The following is a 23,528-nucleotide window of genomic DNA, read 5'->3' on the forward strand; positions in this document are numbered from 1 at the left end:
GCCCAGTCTTGGGGAATGCCTACACCAGCACATGGAAGATTATTTTTTTTCTGTTTTTTTGTTGCTCTGCTTTTAAAATAAATACATTTTTAAAAGGTTAGGGTGTAGTGTTTACAATGAAAAGTTACAAAAACTAGACTTTTTTTGGTTGTTGTTGAAATTTTTGTAGGAGAATGTACTTCATGAGGAAGTACAGATGAAAAAGAGAGCCAGTGAAAGGCGGGTGGAGAAAACAATGAAGAGTAGAGGAATGGAATTAATGGTTTTCTGAAGGAACAAATAACGCCCTTAGCTTCAGCAAAGTTCAGTCTGCAAGAAGAAGTTGAACAAGTTCAGGAAGCGTGTGTTGGCAGGGTCGATGATGAATGGGAGCGAAGGCCACCTTCATCTGCTGCGAATTTGGGCCAGCCCCTCTGCCAGTATGATTGCATGCTTACTCTTTTCTTGTTTGCTGGTGTCTTTTCACCTGTCAATAATAGCTGTAGTTTTACAATGCTCCTTCTGTTTATATAATGCCCCTCTTATTTTCCGTCTACTCTCCTCTGGTTTGATGACCCTGCAAATGGGACATGGGGTATAGTTTCACCTTGTGAGCTGTAAGTCTCAAGAGACTGCAGGTTGGAGACTTGCCTTACACATCCCATCCCTAGTCTGCATGGCATCCTTTTTTGAGCATTTCTGTTAGATGATGGCCAGTGCTTTTAGTTATAAGTTCTAATCTCTCTGCCTGAGAAATGCGAGGTGCTGACTGTTCCTGAAGCAATAATTGGACTCAGAATATCTTTAGAGCTCTTTTGTCACTGTGAAAGCTTCCTTTCATAGCACGATCTGTCTGCGTGTCACTGGCCTTTTACGTGTGTCTTAAAGCTCAAAGTCAAAGCTCCTACTCATCAATCCTGGCTAAGGTTTGAGAGAAGACAATTTGCTCCCTCGAGGCTTTGCTCAGTGCTGGACTGTCGAGGGTAGAAAGTGTGTGGAGCCTGCTCCTCCCAACACTGCAGGGCACGGATATTAAGTAATACAGAGGATAAAAGGCCTGCTGTACCGATAGTGTGTGTTCCCCACAGACACCTTGTTCCCATTTCAGATAGTTTGTGCTATCACCATGATTTAGGAAACACTTGTAAAATGCTGTGTTCACTGAGGACGCATTAACACATGCAAGTGGGTGCTGTATAGTTGGCTTTGGACAATGATTTGATTTGTAAAACTCTTTGTGTGACTCGGATTTGAGAATCATGTATTTCGCCCATAAACGAATAAACAAATGGAATTGTGAATCATTGTGCTTAGTGAAATAAGCCAGTACCCAAAAGACAAGTATCGTATGATTTTCTTGATTTGTGGTGACTAATCCACAGCATGCAAAAACGATTATAGTGTATGTGAGTGAGATTTGATTATTGTTTATGATTCTTGTTTATACTCTTGAGGAACACTGGTCTTTCTACTTAACTGTGTGTTGAGTTCTTTACTTAGAGCAGGGTTAATCTTATGAAGTAAACTGAAAGTATATCATTGCAAAAAGTAAAAGAAATAGATGGGAAGGAAGAGAGAAAGGGAGTAATGGAGAAGGCAAGATTGGGTTGGGAAGTTTCATTATGCTTTTAAACTTGTATATATAGGGTCCGGCACAGTAGCCTAGTGGCTAAACCTGCACTGAAATCCCATGTGGATGCCGGTTCATATCCTGGCTCACTTCCCTTCCAGCTTCATGCTGTGGCCTGGTAGGGCGGTAGAAGAGGGCCCAAAGCCTTGGGACCCTGGATTCACGTGGGAGACCTGAAAGAAGATCCTAGCTCCTGGTTTCAGATCAGCTCAGCTCCACCTGTTGTGGCCACTTGGGGAGCGAACCAGCAGATGGAAGATCTTTCCTGTGTAAATCTGACTTTCCAATAAAAAATTGATAAATCTTAAAAAAAAACTGACCTATAGAACACACGAAGTCTTTCTCCTTTGTAATAGATTTAGAAAGTGGGTGTTTTAAATGTTTGAATTTCAAATGGACTTAACATGGATCCCTTCCCAGCCCTTTGCTCACTCTTGGATGTGTGTTCTCTTTATAGAGAACTGTAGAGTGTGTTGTTACACACCCAAGTGTTTATTTGTCTTCAAAGGAAATCGTTTATGTTTTCTGCAAAACCGCAGTCTGGCCCTCTATACCGATCAGCATGAACCTGAAGCAAGTACTTGAGTTGGAGATGTGATATGCCAGTAGCAATAGCCTTTACACTAGTACATTCTCCTCTGCAGCTGTAATGAGTCACCGCCTTAATTGTTTTGATTATGTTAAGAAAACAAAGTGCCTGGGAACCACAAAGTTACATTGGCAATGATTTAGGCATTCAAATCATTTTTAAATCCTATAGCTATTTAATTTTCGTAAATGTTTAGAAAAACAGTGAAATCTCATACTGTTTCATCTCAGCCATATTTCTAATGAATAATTTCTTTCTGTGATACATCAGTAGTTGATTGTCATTCTTACAAGGATTAAGTGGGATCAGATCAGTTCATTTTAGAATCTCCTCTGTCAACATAAGCAAACCACCCAGTGAGTATAATTACCATCTCCATTAACACAGCTGTCTGTTGGAACTAATGAATTTCCATGTAAGTTCAAGAGTGACTGCTGGCTGACATTCTAAATTATCCAGCCAGTGACAACTTCTGTCATTCAAATTAGCATGAAAGTGCAGTGTTCAATAGTTGTACTCATTTGGTGTGAATATGACTTTGCAAAAGATGCTGCAAACACAATTGTTGGTTGTAGGCTGAACATGAATTATGACTTTATAAGAATTATTTTCCTCATATGTTTTCATCTTTTGCTTAAGATTTTCATTGTTGGGAAACAGTTACATATTCAGGAATTGCTTATGAAAAAAATGGTCATTTGCTACATAGTAGGGGATATTAAAGTACTCATTTATCTCTAATGTTTGCCAGGTGAACCACATGACTAGATGTGGGACAAGGATGGATGTCCACACAGCATTTGAATTTTAAAGAGTGATGTCCCCTAGAAGTGGCTGTTTAGCCTTTTTCTATCTGTGCATTCACAATGATCAGTCATGAACCAAGGAAGTGAACAAAGCATCCCTCGACACTGGATACCAGCAACTCTGTGATAGGTTCCTTAAAGGGCATCTGTGTTTACAAAAACAGAGAAAGCTCAGAATGTACCTGACTTGCAACATAATAAGACAGCCACAGTCCTGCCAGGTAGCTGACTTACATTTCAGATAATTAGTTGGAAAATACTGATCCCTGTAGCTTAAACGACTGTTTCAACAGATATAAAGATGTCTAACAACAACAACAAATCACAGCCACATGAGCAGGAATGAGATATGGTTGGATGCAGTGTGAATGCAGGCTGTCCAGATGGGGAAGAGCCAAGAGAGGCAGTTAAAGTCCTTGTGGCTGCAGTGAAACTTCAGCAATCTGAGTGTGAGTGTCATGTCACTAACTGCTCCAGGATGGAACACTCTTTCCTTGCTGTGTGGTCAGTGATCAGAGGTGTTCATTTTCTCCAAGTTTTGTGTTCAGTTGGTCTGGATCCTTTCAAAAATCTTTCTGGCTTGCAACTTCCCTTTGAGCTCAGCCATGTGATGCTTCATTTTAATGAGATCAGTAACATTTCAACCAATCATTTGCAAATGTAACCTTTAGGGGTACGATCAGGCTTGCATCATGTTAGAGTTCTGTGTTTAGGATGGCAGGGTAGCAATTGGTGAAGAAATATCAGTTGGTCCTTTTGATGGAAGCCATGGCCTCCAGTCTGTCATTGAAATGCTTTCACTCTTGGAAAAGGAATACAGTTTCATGAAGTGTTAGGAAGATATGAAAACACATGCTGTGACATGTTAAGACCTTAACCCTCAGAGGATACAGACTTTGACAAGGTCTGTTCTTGTAATCACCTTTTAGGTTCTGTGGCCTTCTTATCACCCATGCTGCAAATAACAGGTAGGCTTGTGCTTTATACACTTTATTTCAGTACCTGTGCTTGGTATTCAGATTCGTGCTTTAGAAATGATCATTGAGGGTCCACTCAACAGGTAAGCCACTGCCTTCAATGCCAGCATCCCATATGAGTGCTGGTTCTAGTTCTAGCTGCTCAGCTCCTCATCCAGCTCCCTGTTCATGCACCTGGGAAGGCAAGCAAAGGTTGCTCAAGTATTCGGACACCTATCATCCATGTGGGAGACCAGGATGGAGTTCCAGGTTCCTGGCTTTGCCCTTGTAAAGCTCTAAACTTGACCGCTATTTGGAGAGTGAAGCAGTGAATGGAAAAGCTCTTTCTCTGTCTTTGTCACTGCCTTTAAAATAAATTTTTTTTGCAAGTGATTGTTTAAAGATAAAGGGCAAAGTGCTCCTTACTGCCAATCTCCTGCCTTCTTGCACCATGTGCATTTATGGCTCCTTATAGTTAAAGCCCTGGGACCCAGCTGAGCACATATGTATTGTGCTTATTTTAAACATCTTCCCTCTTTAACCGGAATGGCAGAAGCCAAGCAAGATGGCTCTGTTTTAATTACATACCTCTCAACGTATTGCAAACAATTTTTTATTTGACTCACTGATGACCCTACCTGTACGCAGAGTCCTTTGTCAGTATATAGAGCCTCCAGAATTTTGAGTTCTGTAAGGCCATCAATTTTCTCCAACATGTTTGTGTGGTTGAATTATCTTATTATCACTTCCAGTTGTTGCCTTGATTATAAAGTGCTAGTGAGCAGGAAGTGAGTTCATTTAAGCTGAGCCTGAGTTCAGCCAGCTGCACTACTGAACGATAGAACTGCATCCTGAACAGTTTTTCTGTTTTTACCTAAAAACTGACCTTTCATCCCCGAACACTTTCAGTCATTCAGACCTTGTTTAATTTGAAATTTTGTTGAATTTCACATGTAAGTTTGATGTTCTGGAACTAATACAACAAGGATGAGGAAGCTGAGCTTCTAGAACATGTGTTGGAGATTTATCTGTCCAAGGCTAGACCATATTTTGGGGTTTGGAGGCCAATGAGTCTTTTGTGGGAACTACTGTACTCAGTTTTGCCATCATTGTGAAAAATAGGAATAAATACACATAGTTAAAAATAGGAATAATAGGAATAAGTACACACAGTTAAGTTTCAGTGAAACTGTTTATTGCCATTCAAACATAAGTTTTATATTACACAATGTTATTCATTTTGAATTTTTACCTAAGCATTTACAAACATGAGAACCATTTGTGGTTCAGAGGCAAGGCCTTAAAAAGAAGGTCATGGGCTGGAAGTAGCTGATGGGCTGTTGTTTGCTTTGCTGTTGTTTAGCAAAGCTTGAGAATCAGCAAGGAACCTCATAATTCGTACTCCCAACAAAGCTCAGTCGCACAGTGTGTGCTGCTCTCTACTGGGTGAGTCACAAGGTAGGTCTGTTTTTATTTTTGCCCTCATTCACAGTATCTGAGCTGGTGGTGGTCTCACATGCGTGAAGCTTAATTGGAAGCTCAGTGAGAACTGCAGGAACTTAATGAGGATAGGGTAGATATTGTAGCTTTGGAAACTAGCTTCCAGCACAGTCCCAGCATATGATAGGTACTGAGGGAACACTGAAGACTCAGCTTATGTCAGCATTTGGAAGACATCTGTGCTATCATCAGTGCCACTAAATATTTTAGGTTGGTCTTCAACATTTCTGTTGATTAGAGCTTTCTCAGTGACCAGCTGTGTTATGCAAACCAAGTTCCTCAACTTGGAAATTTGGTTATTTCATGAGTACATGTAATAGCATGCTAATGAGAAACTTTCCTGAAAGTTGTGTAGCTTTATGATAAAAGGTAAAGCACTTAGTTCAGAAATGTTTTGTATAATTTTGCTAAATAGAAAGCTCACGTAGCTAAGAACGTAGTAAAAATATTATTGGTAAGACCTCACTAGTGTCTGCCTTTACATATTGGGGGAAAGACTTAGTTATTTTGAACATGATATTATCTAAACTTTTAGAAAAAAGCACTCCAGGTATTGAGTGGAGAATCATTCGAAAGTAAGATTTCTGAAGCTACAACAGTTGCTTTAGGATGTGGCTGTAGTAATTCAGGTCATCCATAATGGTGGTTTAGCCAGCTTGGCATAGGGTTCAGAAGTGGTCAGACTCTGGATACATTGAACAGGTAGAAAATTTGGTGATGGGTTCATTGATATAAGATAAAAGAGGCAAGGATGATCCTAGGGTTTTGTTCTAACCAACTTGGAGGATGCTGTGGCTATTTCCTGAGATGATAAACTGACAGTATATGAGATTTTGATTTGGAATCTTGGATTGAGTAGAAAGAGTTTATGATATCAGTTTAGATCTTAAATGAGATATAGATATACTAAGTATAGTATAATCAGGTGTACCAGGGGAAAAGTCTCTGCTACACATATAGTCCCTGTGACACTTAACTTATGTAACCATTGAGCTTTTAGCTGAAATTTATTTTTATTTTTATGGATCCATTTTGTTAGGGAACTAAGTATGTTGCGATCTTGATTGTGTCTCTTCAAAGATGCATGCGTAAGTAGTCTCTCATGACAAATAAGTCAAAATGAAAAACAACTCACAGATGCATGATCAACAACTTCTTTCCACTGAAAGCAGCAAACAGAATAGTGTAAGAAGAAAGCCTACTGGCCAGCATTTATGACAGATAAATCAAGAAAAATAGACACTTTCCTGCAGTTGTCTGAGCTAATCTCCGGGTTGATGGTTTGTAACACTAAATATCAACGTTTTAGGCTTTTTAAAAATGACTTGAAAAGAGCTAGGATATGGATTAAAGAGTAAATCTGTCTTTGAGAATTATTTTTGTTAATTCCTCCCCGACATCACAAATTGATAAGCTGAGAGTTTTCTTTGAGGATTCTTAACTTGCTAATGCTCTACAAGTAATATGCTACCACCATATAGGAGATGGAACCCACAATTTCCTTTTCATTAGTATTCTGGTGACTCTATTCCAAGGAGATAGATCAAATAAACAAAGGAACAAAAATCCTTCACTGTTATTGCTTAAAGAATGGCAGAGTGCACAAAAAGCTAAAAACTCCAATCTCTAAGACATATGATGTCATCTAACATTGGGCTTTGTTCCAGAAACTATGCCCCATGAGAAACTGATGATGTGTCTTCATGAGTGAGAGAGCAACCTTTCTCCAACGTCAAGCCTTGTTTCCTTCACTACTCTTTACAATCAGAGTAACAGTAAACACTGAGTTTTACAGGGAAGCAGAGGTCTTTGGCACAGCTTTCCAGATGAACCTAGTACCAAGATACCTTACAATTCCAGTGCTATATCCAACTTGTCCTTCCTCCTGCTTCATGGACTGGTTCTAGGAAACCTTTTATGGATGCTTTGTAGAACAGGTCTCTGTGATAGAAGCTGCAGTTAAATTTCTGGGGGGAATTTGCAGGCCTCTGGCCTCCAGTGTTTAGCAAGAGATTACAGCCAAGAAATCACAAGATTAGAAGTTGAGGATATAAGCATTTTGTCAGAGTAATGTTTCTTGGTGTTACCTTCTTGTCAGGAGGCTTAGGAAAGGGTGACAAAATGATACAAGAGTGAGAACTCACGTGTATTTGCCTCCCATGAGTGCCAGCGTCTGTAGATCATCCTCCAATGCCCCACACAGAACCCATTCTCATCCCCCAAAACCTATGAGGCATGGGCTGTGATTTTACAACTGGAGGTATCCAGTTGTAAATAAGTAGCTGGGATGTCACTACCTAGAGTAGTATGAAGTTCATGGCAGGTGTTTCATAAGCATTGATTGAGCCAGTGGCTCTAATGTGCAAAGCAGATAGTGTTACATTTCTTTGGGGGAGCTGGATGGGAGGTACAGGTGTAGAGCAGAAGGTAAATCTTTCTCTTCAGAGATGTCTTACGACCATCATGGCACAGAGAAGCATGTTCTGAGCTTCAAAGGATCTGAAAAATGAAGCTTAAAAAATAAATGTGTAAAAATCTGTGATTCTTTTTTTTTTTTTGAGGCCCCATCACACCAAGTCAAGTGTGTCCCTACTATAGGCAACTGTTCTTTACTGGCTTAATGTTTTCACATTAATTAGAAACACAAATAATCAACCATATGTTTTAATGAAAGCAACATTTACTATGCCCTTAACATTGTGTTGGGCCTTCTTCCGCCCTATCATCTATTGTTAGTAGGGAGGTGGTGGCTTATTTAAATTGAGGAAGCTGGGAAGGAGCTGCCAAGGATGTCTGTGGCTACAGTGTTTGACAGCTGGCAATGGTTTGGGAATCTTGTAAGAAAATATTAAGTTATAACTATCCATGCATTAAGCAAATTAGAAGACTTTCAGGATGCTTTTGAAAGATTTGGGGTAAGAAGTGGTATATAGTGGTGATAGATTGCTTCAGTCAGAGTCACAGAGTGGATAAGTATAACTTGCCTGGTGGATGCTATTAGCTTTCCTCCAGTTTTTCAAGTCGCTTAGGGAATTTGTATAAAATGATTATGTGTGAAGAGTGGTATATGAAGTTCATGTATGACTGCTGCACTTTTTAGCATGGTCAAAAGCTAATTACATACTCATTTCTCATTGGTAACCTGCCCTTGTTCTTCACTTATACATCGGCCCTTAGAAGACAGGTGGGTAGTCTTGTGTACACAGTAAATACATATACACTCATACTGCACATATATTGTGCATTTAACATTTTCTTTCTTAGAGCTTCACCTTGCTCTATAGAAAACAGGCAAGTGCCAGTAAATGAGTTTCTGAGTTAAGAAAGTAGTTTTGCTGAAGTCTGTGTGCTGAAGTTCTTGATATTCATCAGTGGGTGTTTCTTGTTTATTTGATTTTATGCCTGAAGTGAAAGGACTGATTTCTGAACCCAAAATAATTTAGAATAGAAATTTTGTGATGACTTTGGACATTAGCTGTTGCCCTCCGTACGTTCTCTGGTGTTTGTGTCTGAGCATAGATCAAGCATGACAATGAGCCATATTTCATCCTCAGTTGAGGATGATCTTCACAGCAAATACAGTATTGATCTTCCAAAACATCAGCTGCAGTCTCCATTCAGTCTGGATTTTAGGCTTTTGACTCCATAAAATCTGCAGATCTGGCAAGAGTAAGATAATATGTTTTCAGCTACATTCTTCTACCCTTTCAAGTGGCAGAGACTGTCTTACCTTAGGTTAACTATCTCAGACACAACTTACTATCTCTACCAAGCTGTCACTTTACCTACTCCACTGTATCTACTGTTACTGTTGCAGGCCCTCCCCAATTACCACAGAATAGTGAATACAGGTGCCTTTTCTTTGAAATTCCCAAAGCCATCTGGAAATCTCTACTCAGCTTCTCTCTCAATTGCTGGATCCTGACCCAATAGGATAGCAAGCAGTTCCCATGTGTTGTGCATGGCATTTTCTGATACACCTCTCTCTTTCCTCCTTCCTTCCTTCCTTCCTTCCTTCCTTCCTTCCTTCCTTCCTTCCTTCCTTCCTTCCTTCCTTCCTTCCTTCCTTCCTTCCTTCCTTCCTTCCTTCCTTCCTTCCTTCCCTCCCTCCCTCCCTCCTTCCTTCCTTCCTTCCTTCCTTCCTTAGACTAAAAAGGCCTTTCTACTTTCCATGATGGAACCCTTCTGTGTCTTTCTTGCCCCACAGTTGGAATGAAACTATTCTTCTACATCTAATTTTTGGTATTTCAAAGAAAGCTTTAACAATTTTGAAAACATATCTACCAGCAAAGCCAGGCTTTTTGCTAATAATGAAAGCCTTGGATTATTATAAGACTGGGAAGTGAGCAAGCTTGTTCCAGAACTAAAAGCCTAAGTGTTTCTCCTTTGTTTTGCTGTCGTCTTGAAGTGATGCTGCTGCCTTTAGAGGGAAGCAGAAAAGGTGGCTGCATGTGCACAGGCTTGTAGCACAATTGGTTAAGCAGCAGCCTGCAGCACAGGCATGCACTAGAGGCATTGGTTCAAGTACTGGCTGTTCCACCTCTGATCTAACTCCATGCTAATGGCCTGGGAATGCAGCAGATGGTCACTCAAGTGCTTGAACCCCTGCATGTGGGAGACCCAGGAAACGCTCCTAGTTTCTGGCTTCTCTCCGTCCCAACCCAGGGCCAATGCAACCATTTGAAGAGCAAGTTAGCAGCTGGAAGACTATCTCTCTTTCCTTCTCCCTCACTCTAATTCCCTCTCTTTACATTTTGAGTGTATGTTTGGTGGCTTGAGATTATTTTCTTGAAAGTGAATTTTCTGCTTTGCATGTTTGTTGCTCCACTCTGCATTGACTGGTGTGTTAATGGTACTCTTTGTATATGAACATCAAGAGCATTCCTATTGTTGTAGTATGTGCATCAGCAGATTGAATCATCTCCATTGATGGTCAAAAAAATAAAAGCAGATGCACAATTGTTATTTGTACCAAATAGCTGCAATAAATGGTTTATCCCTAACTTACATATTATGAAATAAGTGACTGTTTGGCCTCAACACCAGACCTGTTGTCTGTTTCCAGCGTATTTTGGAAAACTTACCTAATTTGTTTGGAAACTTTCATAATAAAGGCTAAAGAATAAATATTATTACAGATTTTAACCCTGGGCATACATAGGGATTTTAGTTTTTATGAAAAAAAGAAAGCAAGGAGGAGGGTAGAAATGTAGTTTTTAAAGGTTTATCTCACATAGTGTTGCTAAATGCACGTAAAGACAATCCGATTTCAACAATTGTAGTCAACATCTGGGATCCATAGTTAGCCAAAATTTTCAGTGAGAAGCAAGGCATGGAGAGCAACTGCCTCATTAGTTTATAAAATTGGAAGAGAAGATGAACAGAGGGTGTGATACCCAGGGGAACTTGGTGCCCTCTAAAAACCCTGAGGAAGGATTTTAAAAGGTCATGTATAATTGATAAATGCTGAGTTGGTAACATTCATTTTTATCCTAGTTCCCTGATATGGCTATTACAGTTTCATGAATTTTGCCTTAACTTGTCATTAAAATCTCTAAGATAAACTAGCAGCATTTCTTTCCTTAATATCCTTTCATTTTAAAAATAGGCATTGAGGGGAAGCAGAAATGCTTTATAGGGAATTTATAAGGTGGAAGTAACAGCATTCTATTAATTTTCTGGATAATATAAGCCACATGAATGCTTGTGTTTTAAGTGCCATATGCACAATGATGTGATTATGCCTGCAACATTCTCCTTGTCTCAATATGTGCGTTCCTACCGAATGGCTCTCTTGGGCTTCCTCCAGACTCTAGAAGACATGACTGTTCATTTCCTCAGCTGTGATTGGCTGGGATTTTATTGTAGTTGCCCTGGCAATCAGGGTAGTGTTGGGACTGAGAGTATTCCAAACTCAACAGTGTTCCCTTATGGAAAACAGAATTGATGTAAGAAGAAGAACTTATATTCCTAATTATTGTAGGCTGTGAGCAACATGGCCTTGTCACCAGATTGTGGCAGAGTTGTGATGTGGTGCCCTGTTCTAGAACACAAAGAACAAGATAAGAAACATGACACTGAGGCCAAGTTCATTCATACCCATTCTCTCTCCATGTCAGCCAAGATTTAGGTACCTGTCTCATAGGGTACTTCCTGTACTATAAATGCCACCCTTCTTTCTATTGTTAGTATGTGAAATTATTGTGTCAATTTTGAGTTGATTAACAAGTTATTATTTGGGGTTGGTGTTATAGCATAGCAGCTGAAGGTACCACCTGTGGCTGGTGTGTGTGTGTGTATATATATATATGTATGTATATATATATATAAAACACGAAGCTATATGTATATATAAAGCTAAATATACACATAGTTTGTTTATGTATATATATGTATGCATGTACAAACATCTACTTAGATAGTTTTATAAGTCATTGATAATTTCAATGAGGACAGAACTGTTAAGTTCAAATTTTCAGATGATTCAGACATGGAAAACTCCAGCCCATAGAGTGTGTGAGGCCTAAGAAATTGTTTGATCTGGCCTTGCCAAGACGACCACAGGTGGGACTTGCAATTCAATACATCTACAGTAGGCCCATTTTAAAATTGATAATGGGCTGAGAATGATGTTATAAATATTCAAATGGCCATGTGCAGAAGAAAGATTTCCCTCTCACCCATCCCATGTAATAGTCGATTCCAGCACCCACTAAGTTATTTCCTTGAAGATGTTGATTGACAGACCTCAAAACTTGTATTTCATGAAAAATGTATGTAAAAATTATTTGGTTAAGGAGGTAGTATCTAGAGAGGTTATTCAGTTTACTGAAAATTGGATGAGTTCTTTGAGTAGATCATCTTAATTATTAACACCATAGTAATATGTTCATTTTGTGGTATTCATTTAGAAAATTTAGACTTACCATGTTGTGCATACCTGTTTTGATTGCAATTGAAATAATCCAGCTGTGTCTGAATTACCCTACAAAGACACATCAGAATTGAACCAGCTGAGGTTACAGACAACAGTGATCAATGGATGATATAAAGTGTGATGAAACGTTTATATTTGTATAATCAAAGTGTCCATCCATTAGACACTTGTTAATAAGAAGGGGGAAAACTGTTGTGCAGTGGAGCAACCTAGCAGACACCACTGTAACCACTGTAACCAAATGATCAGGGTTATTATCTCTAGTAGTGAATCTGTCAGTACAATGTACCTACTGATGCAGTACAGCAAGCAGGGCATATCATTGATTCTATGATGTTCTTGCCAAAAAGTTATGTTCTACTTTTAATCGCGAGGAAACAGAAAAACCTAAAATTAGAGAGATTCTGCAGTGTTTTGAAAGCAAAATGTCTTAAAAGACAATGACTGAGATATTGTATGGAAATCTGGATTGGATCCTTAGCCATGTAAGGTAGGCTGGCTGGAGAGATGGTGAAATGTGCGTGCCATCTGTAGAATTTTTAATGGTATTTGCTGTGATTGGAAGGTTTTTAACCCCTTTGAAATTTACACTAAATCTTATTATGCCCCTTCATAATTCAGTATGAGTGTATTCAAAGATAGACAATTTTTGATGTCTTTAGGCCATGGATAATGCTCCCTCATTAATGGGATTGAGGCTTTTTCAGAAAACACTACATGTCCAGTGTGGGTACTTTGTACTCTTTTGCCCTTTGTGAAGACATGGCAAGAAAGCCCTCCCGTGAGCCTAGGATTCATGTGGAACTTCTCAGCCTCCAGGACTGGGAGAAATATACTTCTCTTTATAAATTATCCATGGCAAAATATTATAGATTAGCCAATATATCAATGTTAACTTCCTTGTTTTAGTGAGAACACTATTGGCTAGTCTGTTTATTGTTATTATTACTATAATGAAATACCTGAGGATGACTGCTTTAAAGGGGACCTTTAAAGGTCACCTATCATTGTGGAGGTGTATCTTGTGATAGCCTCTGTGCTGGCAGAATCCTAAGGCTGCACTGAGCATCATGTGCCAAGGGAGGGAACGTGCCCTTCTAGATATCTTTTATAAAGCTACCACGATTCAGAAATGTCTACTCCACCCTCATGATTTATGATCTAATCCTCATCACTAGATGTGACTTTTGGGGAATGTGTGTGTGTGTGTTACGTAATGCCCCTTTTGAGAGGTTAACCTTGAGAATAGGAAGAGAATTTTACATTGCAAAAAGAAATGGCTTTGGAAGCCAAAGTCAGAAAAGTGAATAGTTGTGTGGGGAAGGGAGATGAGGTGAGACTAGACTGAATATTGGGCTGGTGAGAATTGTTGGAGTGGCTCACCCTTTCCAGTTTGGGTTGACCCTCTGCATCAGGGCCATTCCTGGCTGAGTAGAGGAGCAGAGCTGGTTTGGTTTGGAGCGACAGCTTCACTTCCACTCTGTGCTGTGTGTTTCATGACTTTCAGCATTGGCTGCTTGCAGAGAAGAATCCAGACAAAAGGTGCAGAAGGACATAAAGTGGTTTTCTTTCACGTAAAAGGAAAGAACTAAAAAAAAATCTAAATTCTATGGTTTAAATCATTCTCTTAAATAGTGTTACTTCATATTAACCATCTCACCTTGGAAATGGGTCAAATTGGACATGGGAGTTGTTTGTTTTTACCAAATATTTAGTGGTAGATTTACATATATTTAATTGGAAAGTGGTATTTGAGAAGTGGAAAGTTTCCCCTTGGATTGTGGAAAAGCTATGATTGCTCCTGTAACTCACTGTACTTTGTGACACGGAAAACTCTAGTGTCATCTCTTTTGCTTCCAGTGCTCTCAGTGTTCATGCCATAGATGTAGATATATTTGCTGTCTTATCAGGGAAAGTAGTAGGGCCAGCCTCTTTTCCCTCCCAGGTATCCTAATCCTACATCTTTCTCAAAGCTTAATTTCTTAATACTGACTTCTATGAGAATGTAATGACAAAAGAGAGAAAGGGGTTTGAGTTCTATAGGTTGATTTTGGCTCATGGATGTGTAGCAAGTTGAGATCTTAATTCCAAATTTCCCCCCTTAGCAATGGTGATGAAAAAATAATGTCCCATGTTTACTTGCATTGGTAGACTTACAAATCAAGTTTTCCTGTAATATGTGGGTCTTCATAACATCTCTCACTGTGTAGGCCAGGCAGGTGCTAGGAAGGACCACGTGATTCATAAATAATAGAGTTAAATCCCAGGCCTTCGTTTTTCTCTTTGACATTGTCTCCCTTTCCTAAGTGCTGGATGCTTTTGGGATAATTGTTTAAATTCTTTCTTATCCAGGATGCTTCTCTTGGCTGGTACTTGTCCAAACCCATGACCTTTTCTGTCATATTAAGTTGATTTTAAAAGCACTGGTAGGTAGATGCAATAATTAAAGTTTTATTTTTTGACCTTGACTTATTATAGCCACTTAGGAAAGTGCTTTTGCATTTGTAACATGAAAACCAAGGTGAAGAATATGTTTGCAACTCTAGGGAATAAAACTGGTTCATTAACTGCCAGAGTGACAGTGTCTTAAGATAAATCTTAATACGGAATATCACTTCCTGATACTGTTATTTCCTTGATTGCTTCTTTCCTCTTCTTTCTCTCTCTCTAAAACAGGAATAGAAGTGTCTGTATCATGGAATATTAGAATTTAGGCATACAGAATTAAGCAAAAACTGAAGACAAAATAGTAACATCATAATTACTTCCTTTCTCCCTTAAGAATCAGATTTGAAAATATATCCAGCAAGAACCAAGTTTTGAATGGAAGTAGCTTTAAAGCACGTAGCAGGTTTATGTGCCTAGGAAGCAGACCCTGAGATACTAGCTTTTCAAAGTGTTTGTCTGGAAGTACTCTTGGGGCTTCCCCTGTGGGAGGGAGAGTAAGGAAGTAGAGGCAGGCAGAGGTAAAGAGTACTTTGCCATGCAAGTCCAATGGCAGCATGAGTCACTTGAGCTGGAAGGACCCTTGAGACTTACACCGACTCAGAGCACAAGGACCTGGCCTGCACTGGATGTCACCTTGTGAGCTTAACATGACCTTGAGCAGAGCAGCTGACTTGAGTTGAGGCCATCCCTAAGGGGAGCTGGCAGTAAACACTGGCCCAGTTCCCCGCAACTGAGAGAACAAGGCCTTCATTTCTGAAGAGGGGTTTGCATGATGCATCACAGCACCCAGCATCCCTGCCCACACTTTGTTTTTCCAGACTAGCGGCTTAAACAGGATGAAATGCTACAATCCCAAGCAGGACTAACTCCTTCACAGTCAAGGAGAACACTGTGTGTTCCGGTACACTTTCACAGTGTCACAGACACATCATCTTATCCAGCATGTCTTTTGCTTTCCAAGTCATTATGCCAAAAGGGAGTCTGGTGATGTGATTTAAAGGTTGACCATGGTGACTGAAAAATGGAATCCTGATTGTAGGTGTATCTGTGCTGCTATGGAGTGACTGCAAGTTACCAGAAAAAAGGAAGATTCCAGACGTATGGTAGCCTGGAAGACAGGAAATGGTGTCCTTTTATTTTCTTTAAGGAGTAAGCAGTGTGCAGGAGTGACCACTCCATCTTCTCCTTTATTTTGTTTAGTTTGTTTCTTTTTTCCTTCCTTCTTTCCTTCCTCCCTCATTTCCTTCCTCCCTCATTTCCTTCCTCTCTCCCTTCCTTCCTCCCTCCCTTCCTTCCTCCCCTCCTATCTGCCCTCGTTGTCCTGGGAATCCATTGCTAATAACACTATCTGGGGGTGAAAAAATAAAACACGCAGGGATAAGTGTATGAGGCAGTCCTGTCTTGCACTTCTCATGGGCGCCTTTGATCTTCGAGACATGAAGTGTCAGGACATCACCCTGTGGTGCCAATACAAGTTCCCAAATGACTCCTTTAGCATCTTCCCTCAAGCCTCTTCCAGACAAGTAGAAAAATGGAAATGTCTTTGATTGAATTGTTGACTTGGTTTCCCTATCATATTTTAGGAGGCTCTGCACACGTGTCGAAAATGTGCTCTATTCTCTTCCACCACAGTTCACCTCTTTATGTAATAACATGCCCACATGAATTTAATTCACTCCTGTTTTCTCCCTTGTCTGTATTTCCTCCCAGTTATACCTACGTTTTTCAGAAATTTGGACTTTATCTTCTTTGATCCATATTAACTCCCTAGAAGATCCTCATAAAATCAGTAAACTCTGAATTTGCCTCCATGACAAGCCAGAGATGAGCATGCAATGTGTCATGAACCATGAGCATGGGAAAGAACCTTGAATGCTCTGAGGTTTATGAAATTTCTTCTCACACTCATGCCTGTTTCATGGCTGCATAATTGTTGCTGTGCTTTGAGCTCCAACATGAAAGATTTTACAACTGAAACATAGAAATTGGTATTTCATTTCTCTTGTATTGACAACTTAGTTTTGTTGAAAAAAAAAACACCAAAGCAAAGCAAACCAAACAAACAAATAAAACCCAGCAGTTTCCCCTTGTTGTTAAATAGAAATTGGTAGGATAACTTAAGAACTTGAGAACTTGTACTATGCTGTGAGCAGGTAGCTCTTAAATGATCTTTTAGATGTGAATTCATTCATGATTTGAGGATCCTTTTGCAAAGAAAATGAAGCCATAATACTCACTGGGGTAGATGAGTTTCCCCCTTTGTGACACAGAGACAATATATTTTCATTGTTTTTGTTTTCCTGCTTTATATTCCATTCATCTTAGATTGTCTGCTGAAAAGGGACAATGGCAGCATTTACTGGGCTTGAATCAAATTGTGGTCAGTAGAATCAATGCAAATATCATTGTGACCTTGATAATGAACAATACATTATTTTCAAATTTATAGCTACATGGTTGACATACATCATTTTAAATAATTTATTTGGAGTTTAAATTTCTAAAAGTCATGGAGCCATTTTATTACATTTCTCTATACAAAACTTGAAAGTTTTAAAATATACATGTTGTTTGAGTGAGCAAGCAGTATAATTGAAGCCAAGAAATGAGTCCCTATTTCATAGCGACATTTGGCTTTCTTTTTGCCTTCATCCTAGAAAATATCTTGGAGTTGTACTTGAGCAGGTTTCTCAGAGTTACTTAAGTTTTAACAAACTGCCAGTAAGCAGTAAGCTGCTATCAGTATATGAGGGACTGATGTGTGAATGATAATAGACGGCTAGTTGGGATATACTTTTCAAGATGGTTATACTGTAAATTCAATGCTTTCAGCTTACTCTTTTTTTCGAGGACTTGAATATAAACTAGATTTAAGTACATTTTTTATTAACCCAAATAAATTTTTATAGTAGCAAATAGAAGCAAATGAGCAGAGCACCATAGTGCTTATGTGCTGTTCAAAACAAGACTTAAAAAAGAGTCTTGAATATTTTAATCTCAGCTTAACTACGGGCTTGTTTTGTGTGATGTTTTCTATAGCTAATAAATTTCATTTTGCTAGAAAAGAAAATCAAAGGATAAAGGCACTTGTACTCCTGTTTGTGAAATATCAATTTTATTATAACCCTAAGAAGTATAATGAATGTATTTTTAAGATAAATTGATGAATATTTTACAATAACTGTTGGTAAAACTGATTTTCCTAACCATAGATTGTTTCTTGCAAAAACACCTGGAGAAACCTGAAGAGAGTTGAAAAGTGGTTTCCCAAATACAACTTGAATATAGCATTAAGAATATGGAATGGAAATGGAAATGTAAAGTGATGCTATGCTAAGTCAGTTTTCCTTAGTTTATGAAATATTACATACTAACTCTAACAAACATGAGCCAGTCGTGTTCAAATCCTTTTTACTTCCTCCTAGCACTGCATCCTTCTTTACATTTTCTCTGTCATAGACTAAAATCTAAATATCTTCCCAGAGTATAGGATGCATTCATTTATTCAGTGATATATAGCAAGGCTGAGTTGTTTATTTTAACTCAGAGATTGAGTAGTGTGCAATTGACAGGGTAAGGAGCAAAGTCATATCTCAACTGCATCCTTACACTGTTCCTCTCCAATCTGATCTACAGTGCAATACTTAGTACTTACACAGTTTTAATTATGACAGATGCTTTCATATTTCCATCTACTAATGCTTAGGTAGCATTTCTCAGTATCTTCATTCTGTCACTCTCCCATCCAATGTATTTTTTTTTTCCATTCTTGTTCTCACATACTCACATTGGGTCCATTTGATCGCTTGCATCAATGACACAGTCACACTAATCTGGGGATAATATTAAAAAAAATTATACCATATCAGCACTGAACCAAAAAAAGAAAAGAAAAAAGAAAAACGCCTATAGATTCAGAGTTTCGTGCTGTCAGGGACCTTTCACTTTAATGTGTGTATTTATGTTGTGGCAGAGAAGGGTTCTAGATTCTTATTCCAGGTCCTTGCCCTCTGCTTCGATAAGCTTTCTAAGTACAGCCCAAATAGACAGTGCACTCAGTGGTAAAGTTTGTTTTTAAAAGGGTAAGGAAGTGAGCACACAGCATAGTTCAGGTGTAGAGTGGGCCAGAAAGGGAAAGGAGTTGGGGAGAGAGGTAGAAAGACAGTGCCTCAGCACCCTCTTCTGTTCCAATGTGGAGAGAGGGAAACAGCATGCCTGCCTCCTACTCGCTAACCTCTCCAATTAGTTTGCAAGAATAAAAGTTACATGACACCTCCCCCAGGTCCTAGGTAAAGGAAGATGCATACTGGGAATGGTGTCATTTGACTAACAGGTGCCTGTGAAGGCTGCGTGGACACAGTTCTGACCTGGACTGGGATCTGAGGCTTTTTTTTTTCTTAAAGATTTTGTTTTTGAAAGGCAAAGTCACAGAGAGGAAAAGACAAAGTGATAGAGATCTTCCATCCCTGACTCACTCCCCAAATGGCCACAATGGTCAGAACTGGGTCAGCCGTAAGCCAGTTCACAAGGAGATTCATCTGAATCTACCATTTTGGTGCAGGGGTCCAAGTACTTGAGCCATCTTCCACTGCATTTCCAGGAACACTAGCAGGAGAGTTTTGTAGCTGCTTAAGAGATGAGGTCATCATCATAATGTCATGACAATTTGATGGATCGGCTATGTAGACGAGGATGGATGTGTGTGGATAACACTGATTTCTGCCCTGTGTGATCAACGGGTAGTGTTGTCTATAATCAACAGAACAGAGAATCATGGAAGACGGTTCAGTTTGGGGATATCTAAAGACTGTTTGAACTAACTGGCAACATGAAATAAGAAAACAATGTCATTAAGCTGTTGTCTAGTACTCTGTTATGTATTCCATCAGTTCTTTTTTCTAGTATGTTGGACCTAACAGAATAGTCCTAATGACACATCCAAACACTATGTAAGCACAAACATGGCAGAATCAAAGAAAATTCAGATGGTGTTGTGAACTTGTGAACCTTGTGTTGTTAAAGGAAACCGCCTAGAAGGGAAACCTCTAGTAAGGTTTGACAGTGGTCCTGTTGAAAGATCCCGCATGGGAGAGAGAACAGTTCAGATTTGGTTGGGAGGAGTATAATGACTGTTCAGTTGTTGATCTCTTGTGAGAAAATGTCACCGAGTGATGTATGAAGTAATCCATCAAGATAGATAGATCCTTGATGATTTTTCAGGCAAACATTTTCTTGCACGTCAGTATGAAACCATAGGCTATTTATGTTAGTGTTCAAAAAAGACATCACAAATTACTGCTTGTCTAAAATGGCCTCTGTGGTTATTTTTATCCATCTTACTGACTTTGGGCCATCTTTTGATCTCTACTTCTACTGTTAAAGTAGAAGTGACAGCAGGTTTTAGCTATCAAAGTATATGTCCTATTCACTTTCACTTTTCCTAGTCAGTAACATTCGATAGTAAGCAGTATAACTGGCTGTAACAGCTGTGGTTATCTTCATACATTCTATTCTTTTTTTTTTTTAACAGTGATTGCGAGTTTTCGAGGAACCATACCATATGGCCTGTCGTTGGAAATCGGAGACACAGTTCAGATTCTGGAGAAGTGTGATGGTGAGTGGCTCCCTGCTGATTGCCCATGGCTGTAGGAATCTCTTCCTCAACCTACACTTTAGGAATGCTTTCTTTACTTCTATTCGTTTCTGAAACTTTTACAAAAGTTTCATTGTGTTTGACTGAACTGCTTGTTTTCCTAATTTTATTTCTATAGAGTCTTAGCTACCACATAGAAGATAATTGCAGCTACTCTGGGAAAATTTGTGACTCAGTGTCAAAGTAGGAGACTTACCACAGAATCCCAGCAATCCAACAATTTCCCCAGGACAGGAAGAGACAGTTTGTGACCAGTAAGGGCTGCCCCTCAGTTCTGAAGTTAGATACCTGAGAGGGGGTATAGTTTAGAGTTTTGCAGTCTTTTCTCCCCTTGTATCCCACCCCCAGTTTTTAGAATAAAATTATTCAATACATTTTAAATGAAGAAGCAAATATATATATACTATACACACACATATGTGTGTCATAAATATATATATATATGTATATATATTTAAAGCAGTTTTTAACAAGCAGTGCCATCTTAAGTTTCACATCTTGAGAAGCATGTGCGTAATACTTACTGGACTACAGAGTTGGCAAAGTATATGGACTATATATATGCACATACATACATACACGCATATGTATTCTATATTATATGTATATATGTGTACAAGTATATATGTGTACAAGGTATATACATATGTATATATGTGTATATATGTATGCACATGCATGTATATATACAGACATACATATGACCCTATTTGACTTTAGGTAGAAGATAACTCATTAAAGATGACATATTCTTGGCTGTTCCCATTTCTATCATGATACATCCTTGAACTCAAAAGATTCTTGATGAAATGACTACATCTTTTTCTTGTTACCAAAATGACTCTATTGTAAAGCTCCATCAGTGTGTCTTAAAAATCTAATTTTCCTCCTGACAAATTTTCCTTATTAGACATTTAACATATGGTATCAGTAGTCTGTCAGATTCATTGCAGATTTAATTGTGTTCCTCCTAATGGAACTACACTTAGTTAGAGATGGCATTAAATAGGAATGGTACATCCGTGTTTATTCTGTCCATTCTAATTGATGCCTGGACAAATATAATAAGGCATCCCATGTCATTACTGGATGTATTGTTTCCATTTTTGTATACAGATAAATTAAAAAATAGTTTGTATAAAAAATGGATTCAGTGCCTAGCGAGAACTACCTTGTACCATTTTCTATGTTGTATAATCAGATAGAGATTTCAATGACATTTCTGTACTTCTTAAAAAGTTTGCATTTCTGTTAAAATAGTTATTTCTTCGTGCTGTCTTTATGAAAGCCAACAACACCTGAGATAAAGAGATTGTGACTTTTCAGTTCACTTCAGGTTGGTTTCAGTAATCTTAGGGACAACATCTTTACAATCCTGTCTATACTTCTAAGAACCTCAATTAGCCAAAAGATTCAATTAGAATTGTTTCATGTATCAAAATAATTACATATCAATGAACAAATTAGTTTATATATTAAAATATAAACTAATACTAATACACTTGTACAGGTCTATGAAGAAACTACATATATAATTTTATAAAAGTGTGTATGTTTTAAATTGTAGCATGATAGGTTGCTCTGTAAGGGGATCACTCTAAACAGATTTGCTGAGAGCTGAAGAAATAGGCATTTTTCAGGATAAAAATTATGGTGTGCTAAGATGGTTGGGAATTCACATTATGCTATGAAGATGCACTGTATGGTTCTGGTAGCTGGGAAACCTGGCTTTCCTATTGTTAGGTTATGAAACTAATCCTAACTAACGTAGGTTAATGGGTTTAGTGATAGCCAAATTCATTGCATGACTGCTTTTCAAGCACTGTGATTGAGTGATGGTCTAAGCATGTAGTCAGGCAGCCATAATTTGAAAATGTAGTAGATCATCCACAGGTTCTGGAATTTTCTTAAAGTGTAAATTTCCTCCAGTAAAGAAATGTAGTGTGGCTTGTTATGAAATGGGGGAGAACTGGTACACAGAGAAGTCCAGATTAAATAAAAAGTGCGTAGTAAAGCCATCATTTATGTTCAGTGCTCTGATTTTAATGCCCTTATCCATCATATATGTGTCTGTTCCTTACATAATTTTCTGACCATTTTTAAAAGCAGATTTATTAATAAAATACTTCAAGCTAATTGTCACTGGAGCTGGCCAGTGCCCATGATTTTACATATATAATATTTCTATGTAGGATAAACTTCCTCCAGTAAAGTCTACTTTATTAGTATTTATTACCTTTAAAATATTACTTTATGGAAATGTAACCATAATTGTTTCTCTACAGGCTGGTACAGAGGATTTGCCTTAAAAAACCCTAATATCAAGGTAAAACATGTTATTCTTCATTACAATTATGAGATTTTTTTGCAATCATATAAGTTATTACTTATTTCATTTCTTCACAGAATTGAAATTATGTTGACACTCTTAGTGAAATGCCAAATGGTAATACAGATATTGATAATTTTGGAAATTCCTTTGAACTTGGATTACAGATAAAATATGCTACTCAAATGATAATTCTATCTACTCTTAAAATTTGTACTGAGGAGACTTTAATAAGCTCATTATGTATAAGCATCCTTTTGAAGTCTTTGTTTCTTGGGGAGTTAATTTAAAATTCAGGCAAAGGAAATCTATATTTCAAAAGAAATATTGCATTGAAGCATCTAATCTTTTTGCTTTTCATTCTATCATCTGTAAAATATCAATGTGGAGAAACATTTCTTTAAGCAGTATGGTGAGAGTCCTTCACCATCCTGGGGCCGTAGATATCATATAATCAAAATGTACCTTTTTTTTTTTTTTACCATTCCAGATAGAAACTAGAATTTATTATCCTCTGAATATTTGCATAAATGCTCTGGGATTATAGTAGGATATAATATGGCTTTGTTTTATGTTTCATTGCTATGGCTTGTGCTTTTTGACAGTAATTCTTACTAATATCTAGGCTTCTCTGTGTCATTCTAATCTCCCCAGCTTTTACCGATGCTACCCACATTCTCTAATATATTCTCAAGCTTTAT

The 23,528-nt window shown here is 38.3% G+C and overlaps 1 protein-coding gene across 1 annotated transcript in view; it reads left to right on the plus strand.

Moving 5' to 3' along the window:
* Window positions 1–23,528, plus strand: part of DOCK4 (dedicator of cytokinesis 4) — a 350,501-nt gene that overhangs the window by 141,092 nt on the left and 185,881 nt on the right. The window contains exons 2-3 of the mRNA XM_041002001.1: window positions 20,376–20,459; window positions 22,784–22,824. Coding sequence (XP_040857935.1) covers window positions 20,376–20,459; window positions 22,784–22,824 — 125 coding nt within the window. The remainder of the gene's footprint in view (window positions 1–20,375; window positions 20,460–22,783; window positions 22,825–23,528) is intronic.

This window comes from Ochotona curzoniae, unplaced genomic scaffold, assembly GCF_017591425.1.
Source record: "Ochotona curzoniae isolate NIBS_2020 unplaced genomic scaffold, NIBS_Ocur_1.0 scaffold_2476, whole genome shotgun sequence".
Lineage (NCBI taxonomy): Eukaryota > Metazoa > Chordata > Mammalia > Lagomorpha > Ochotonidae > Ochotona > Ochotona curzoniae.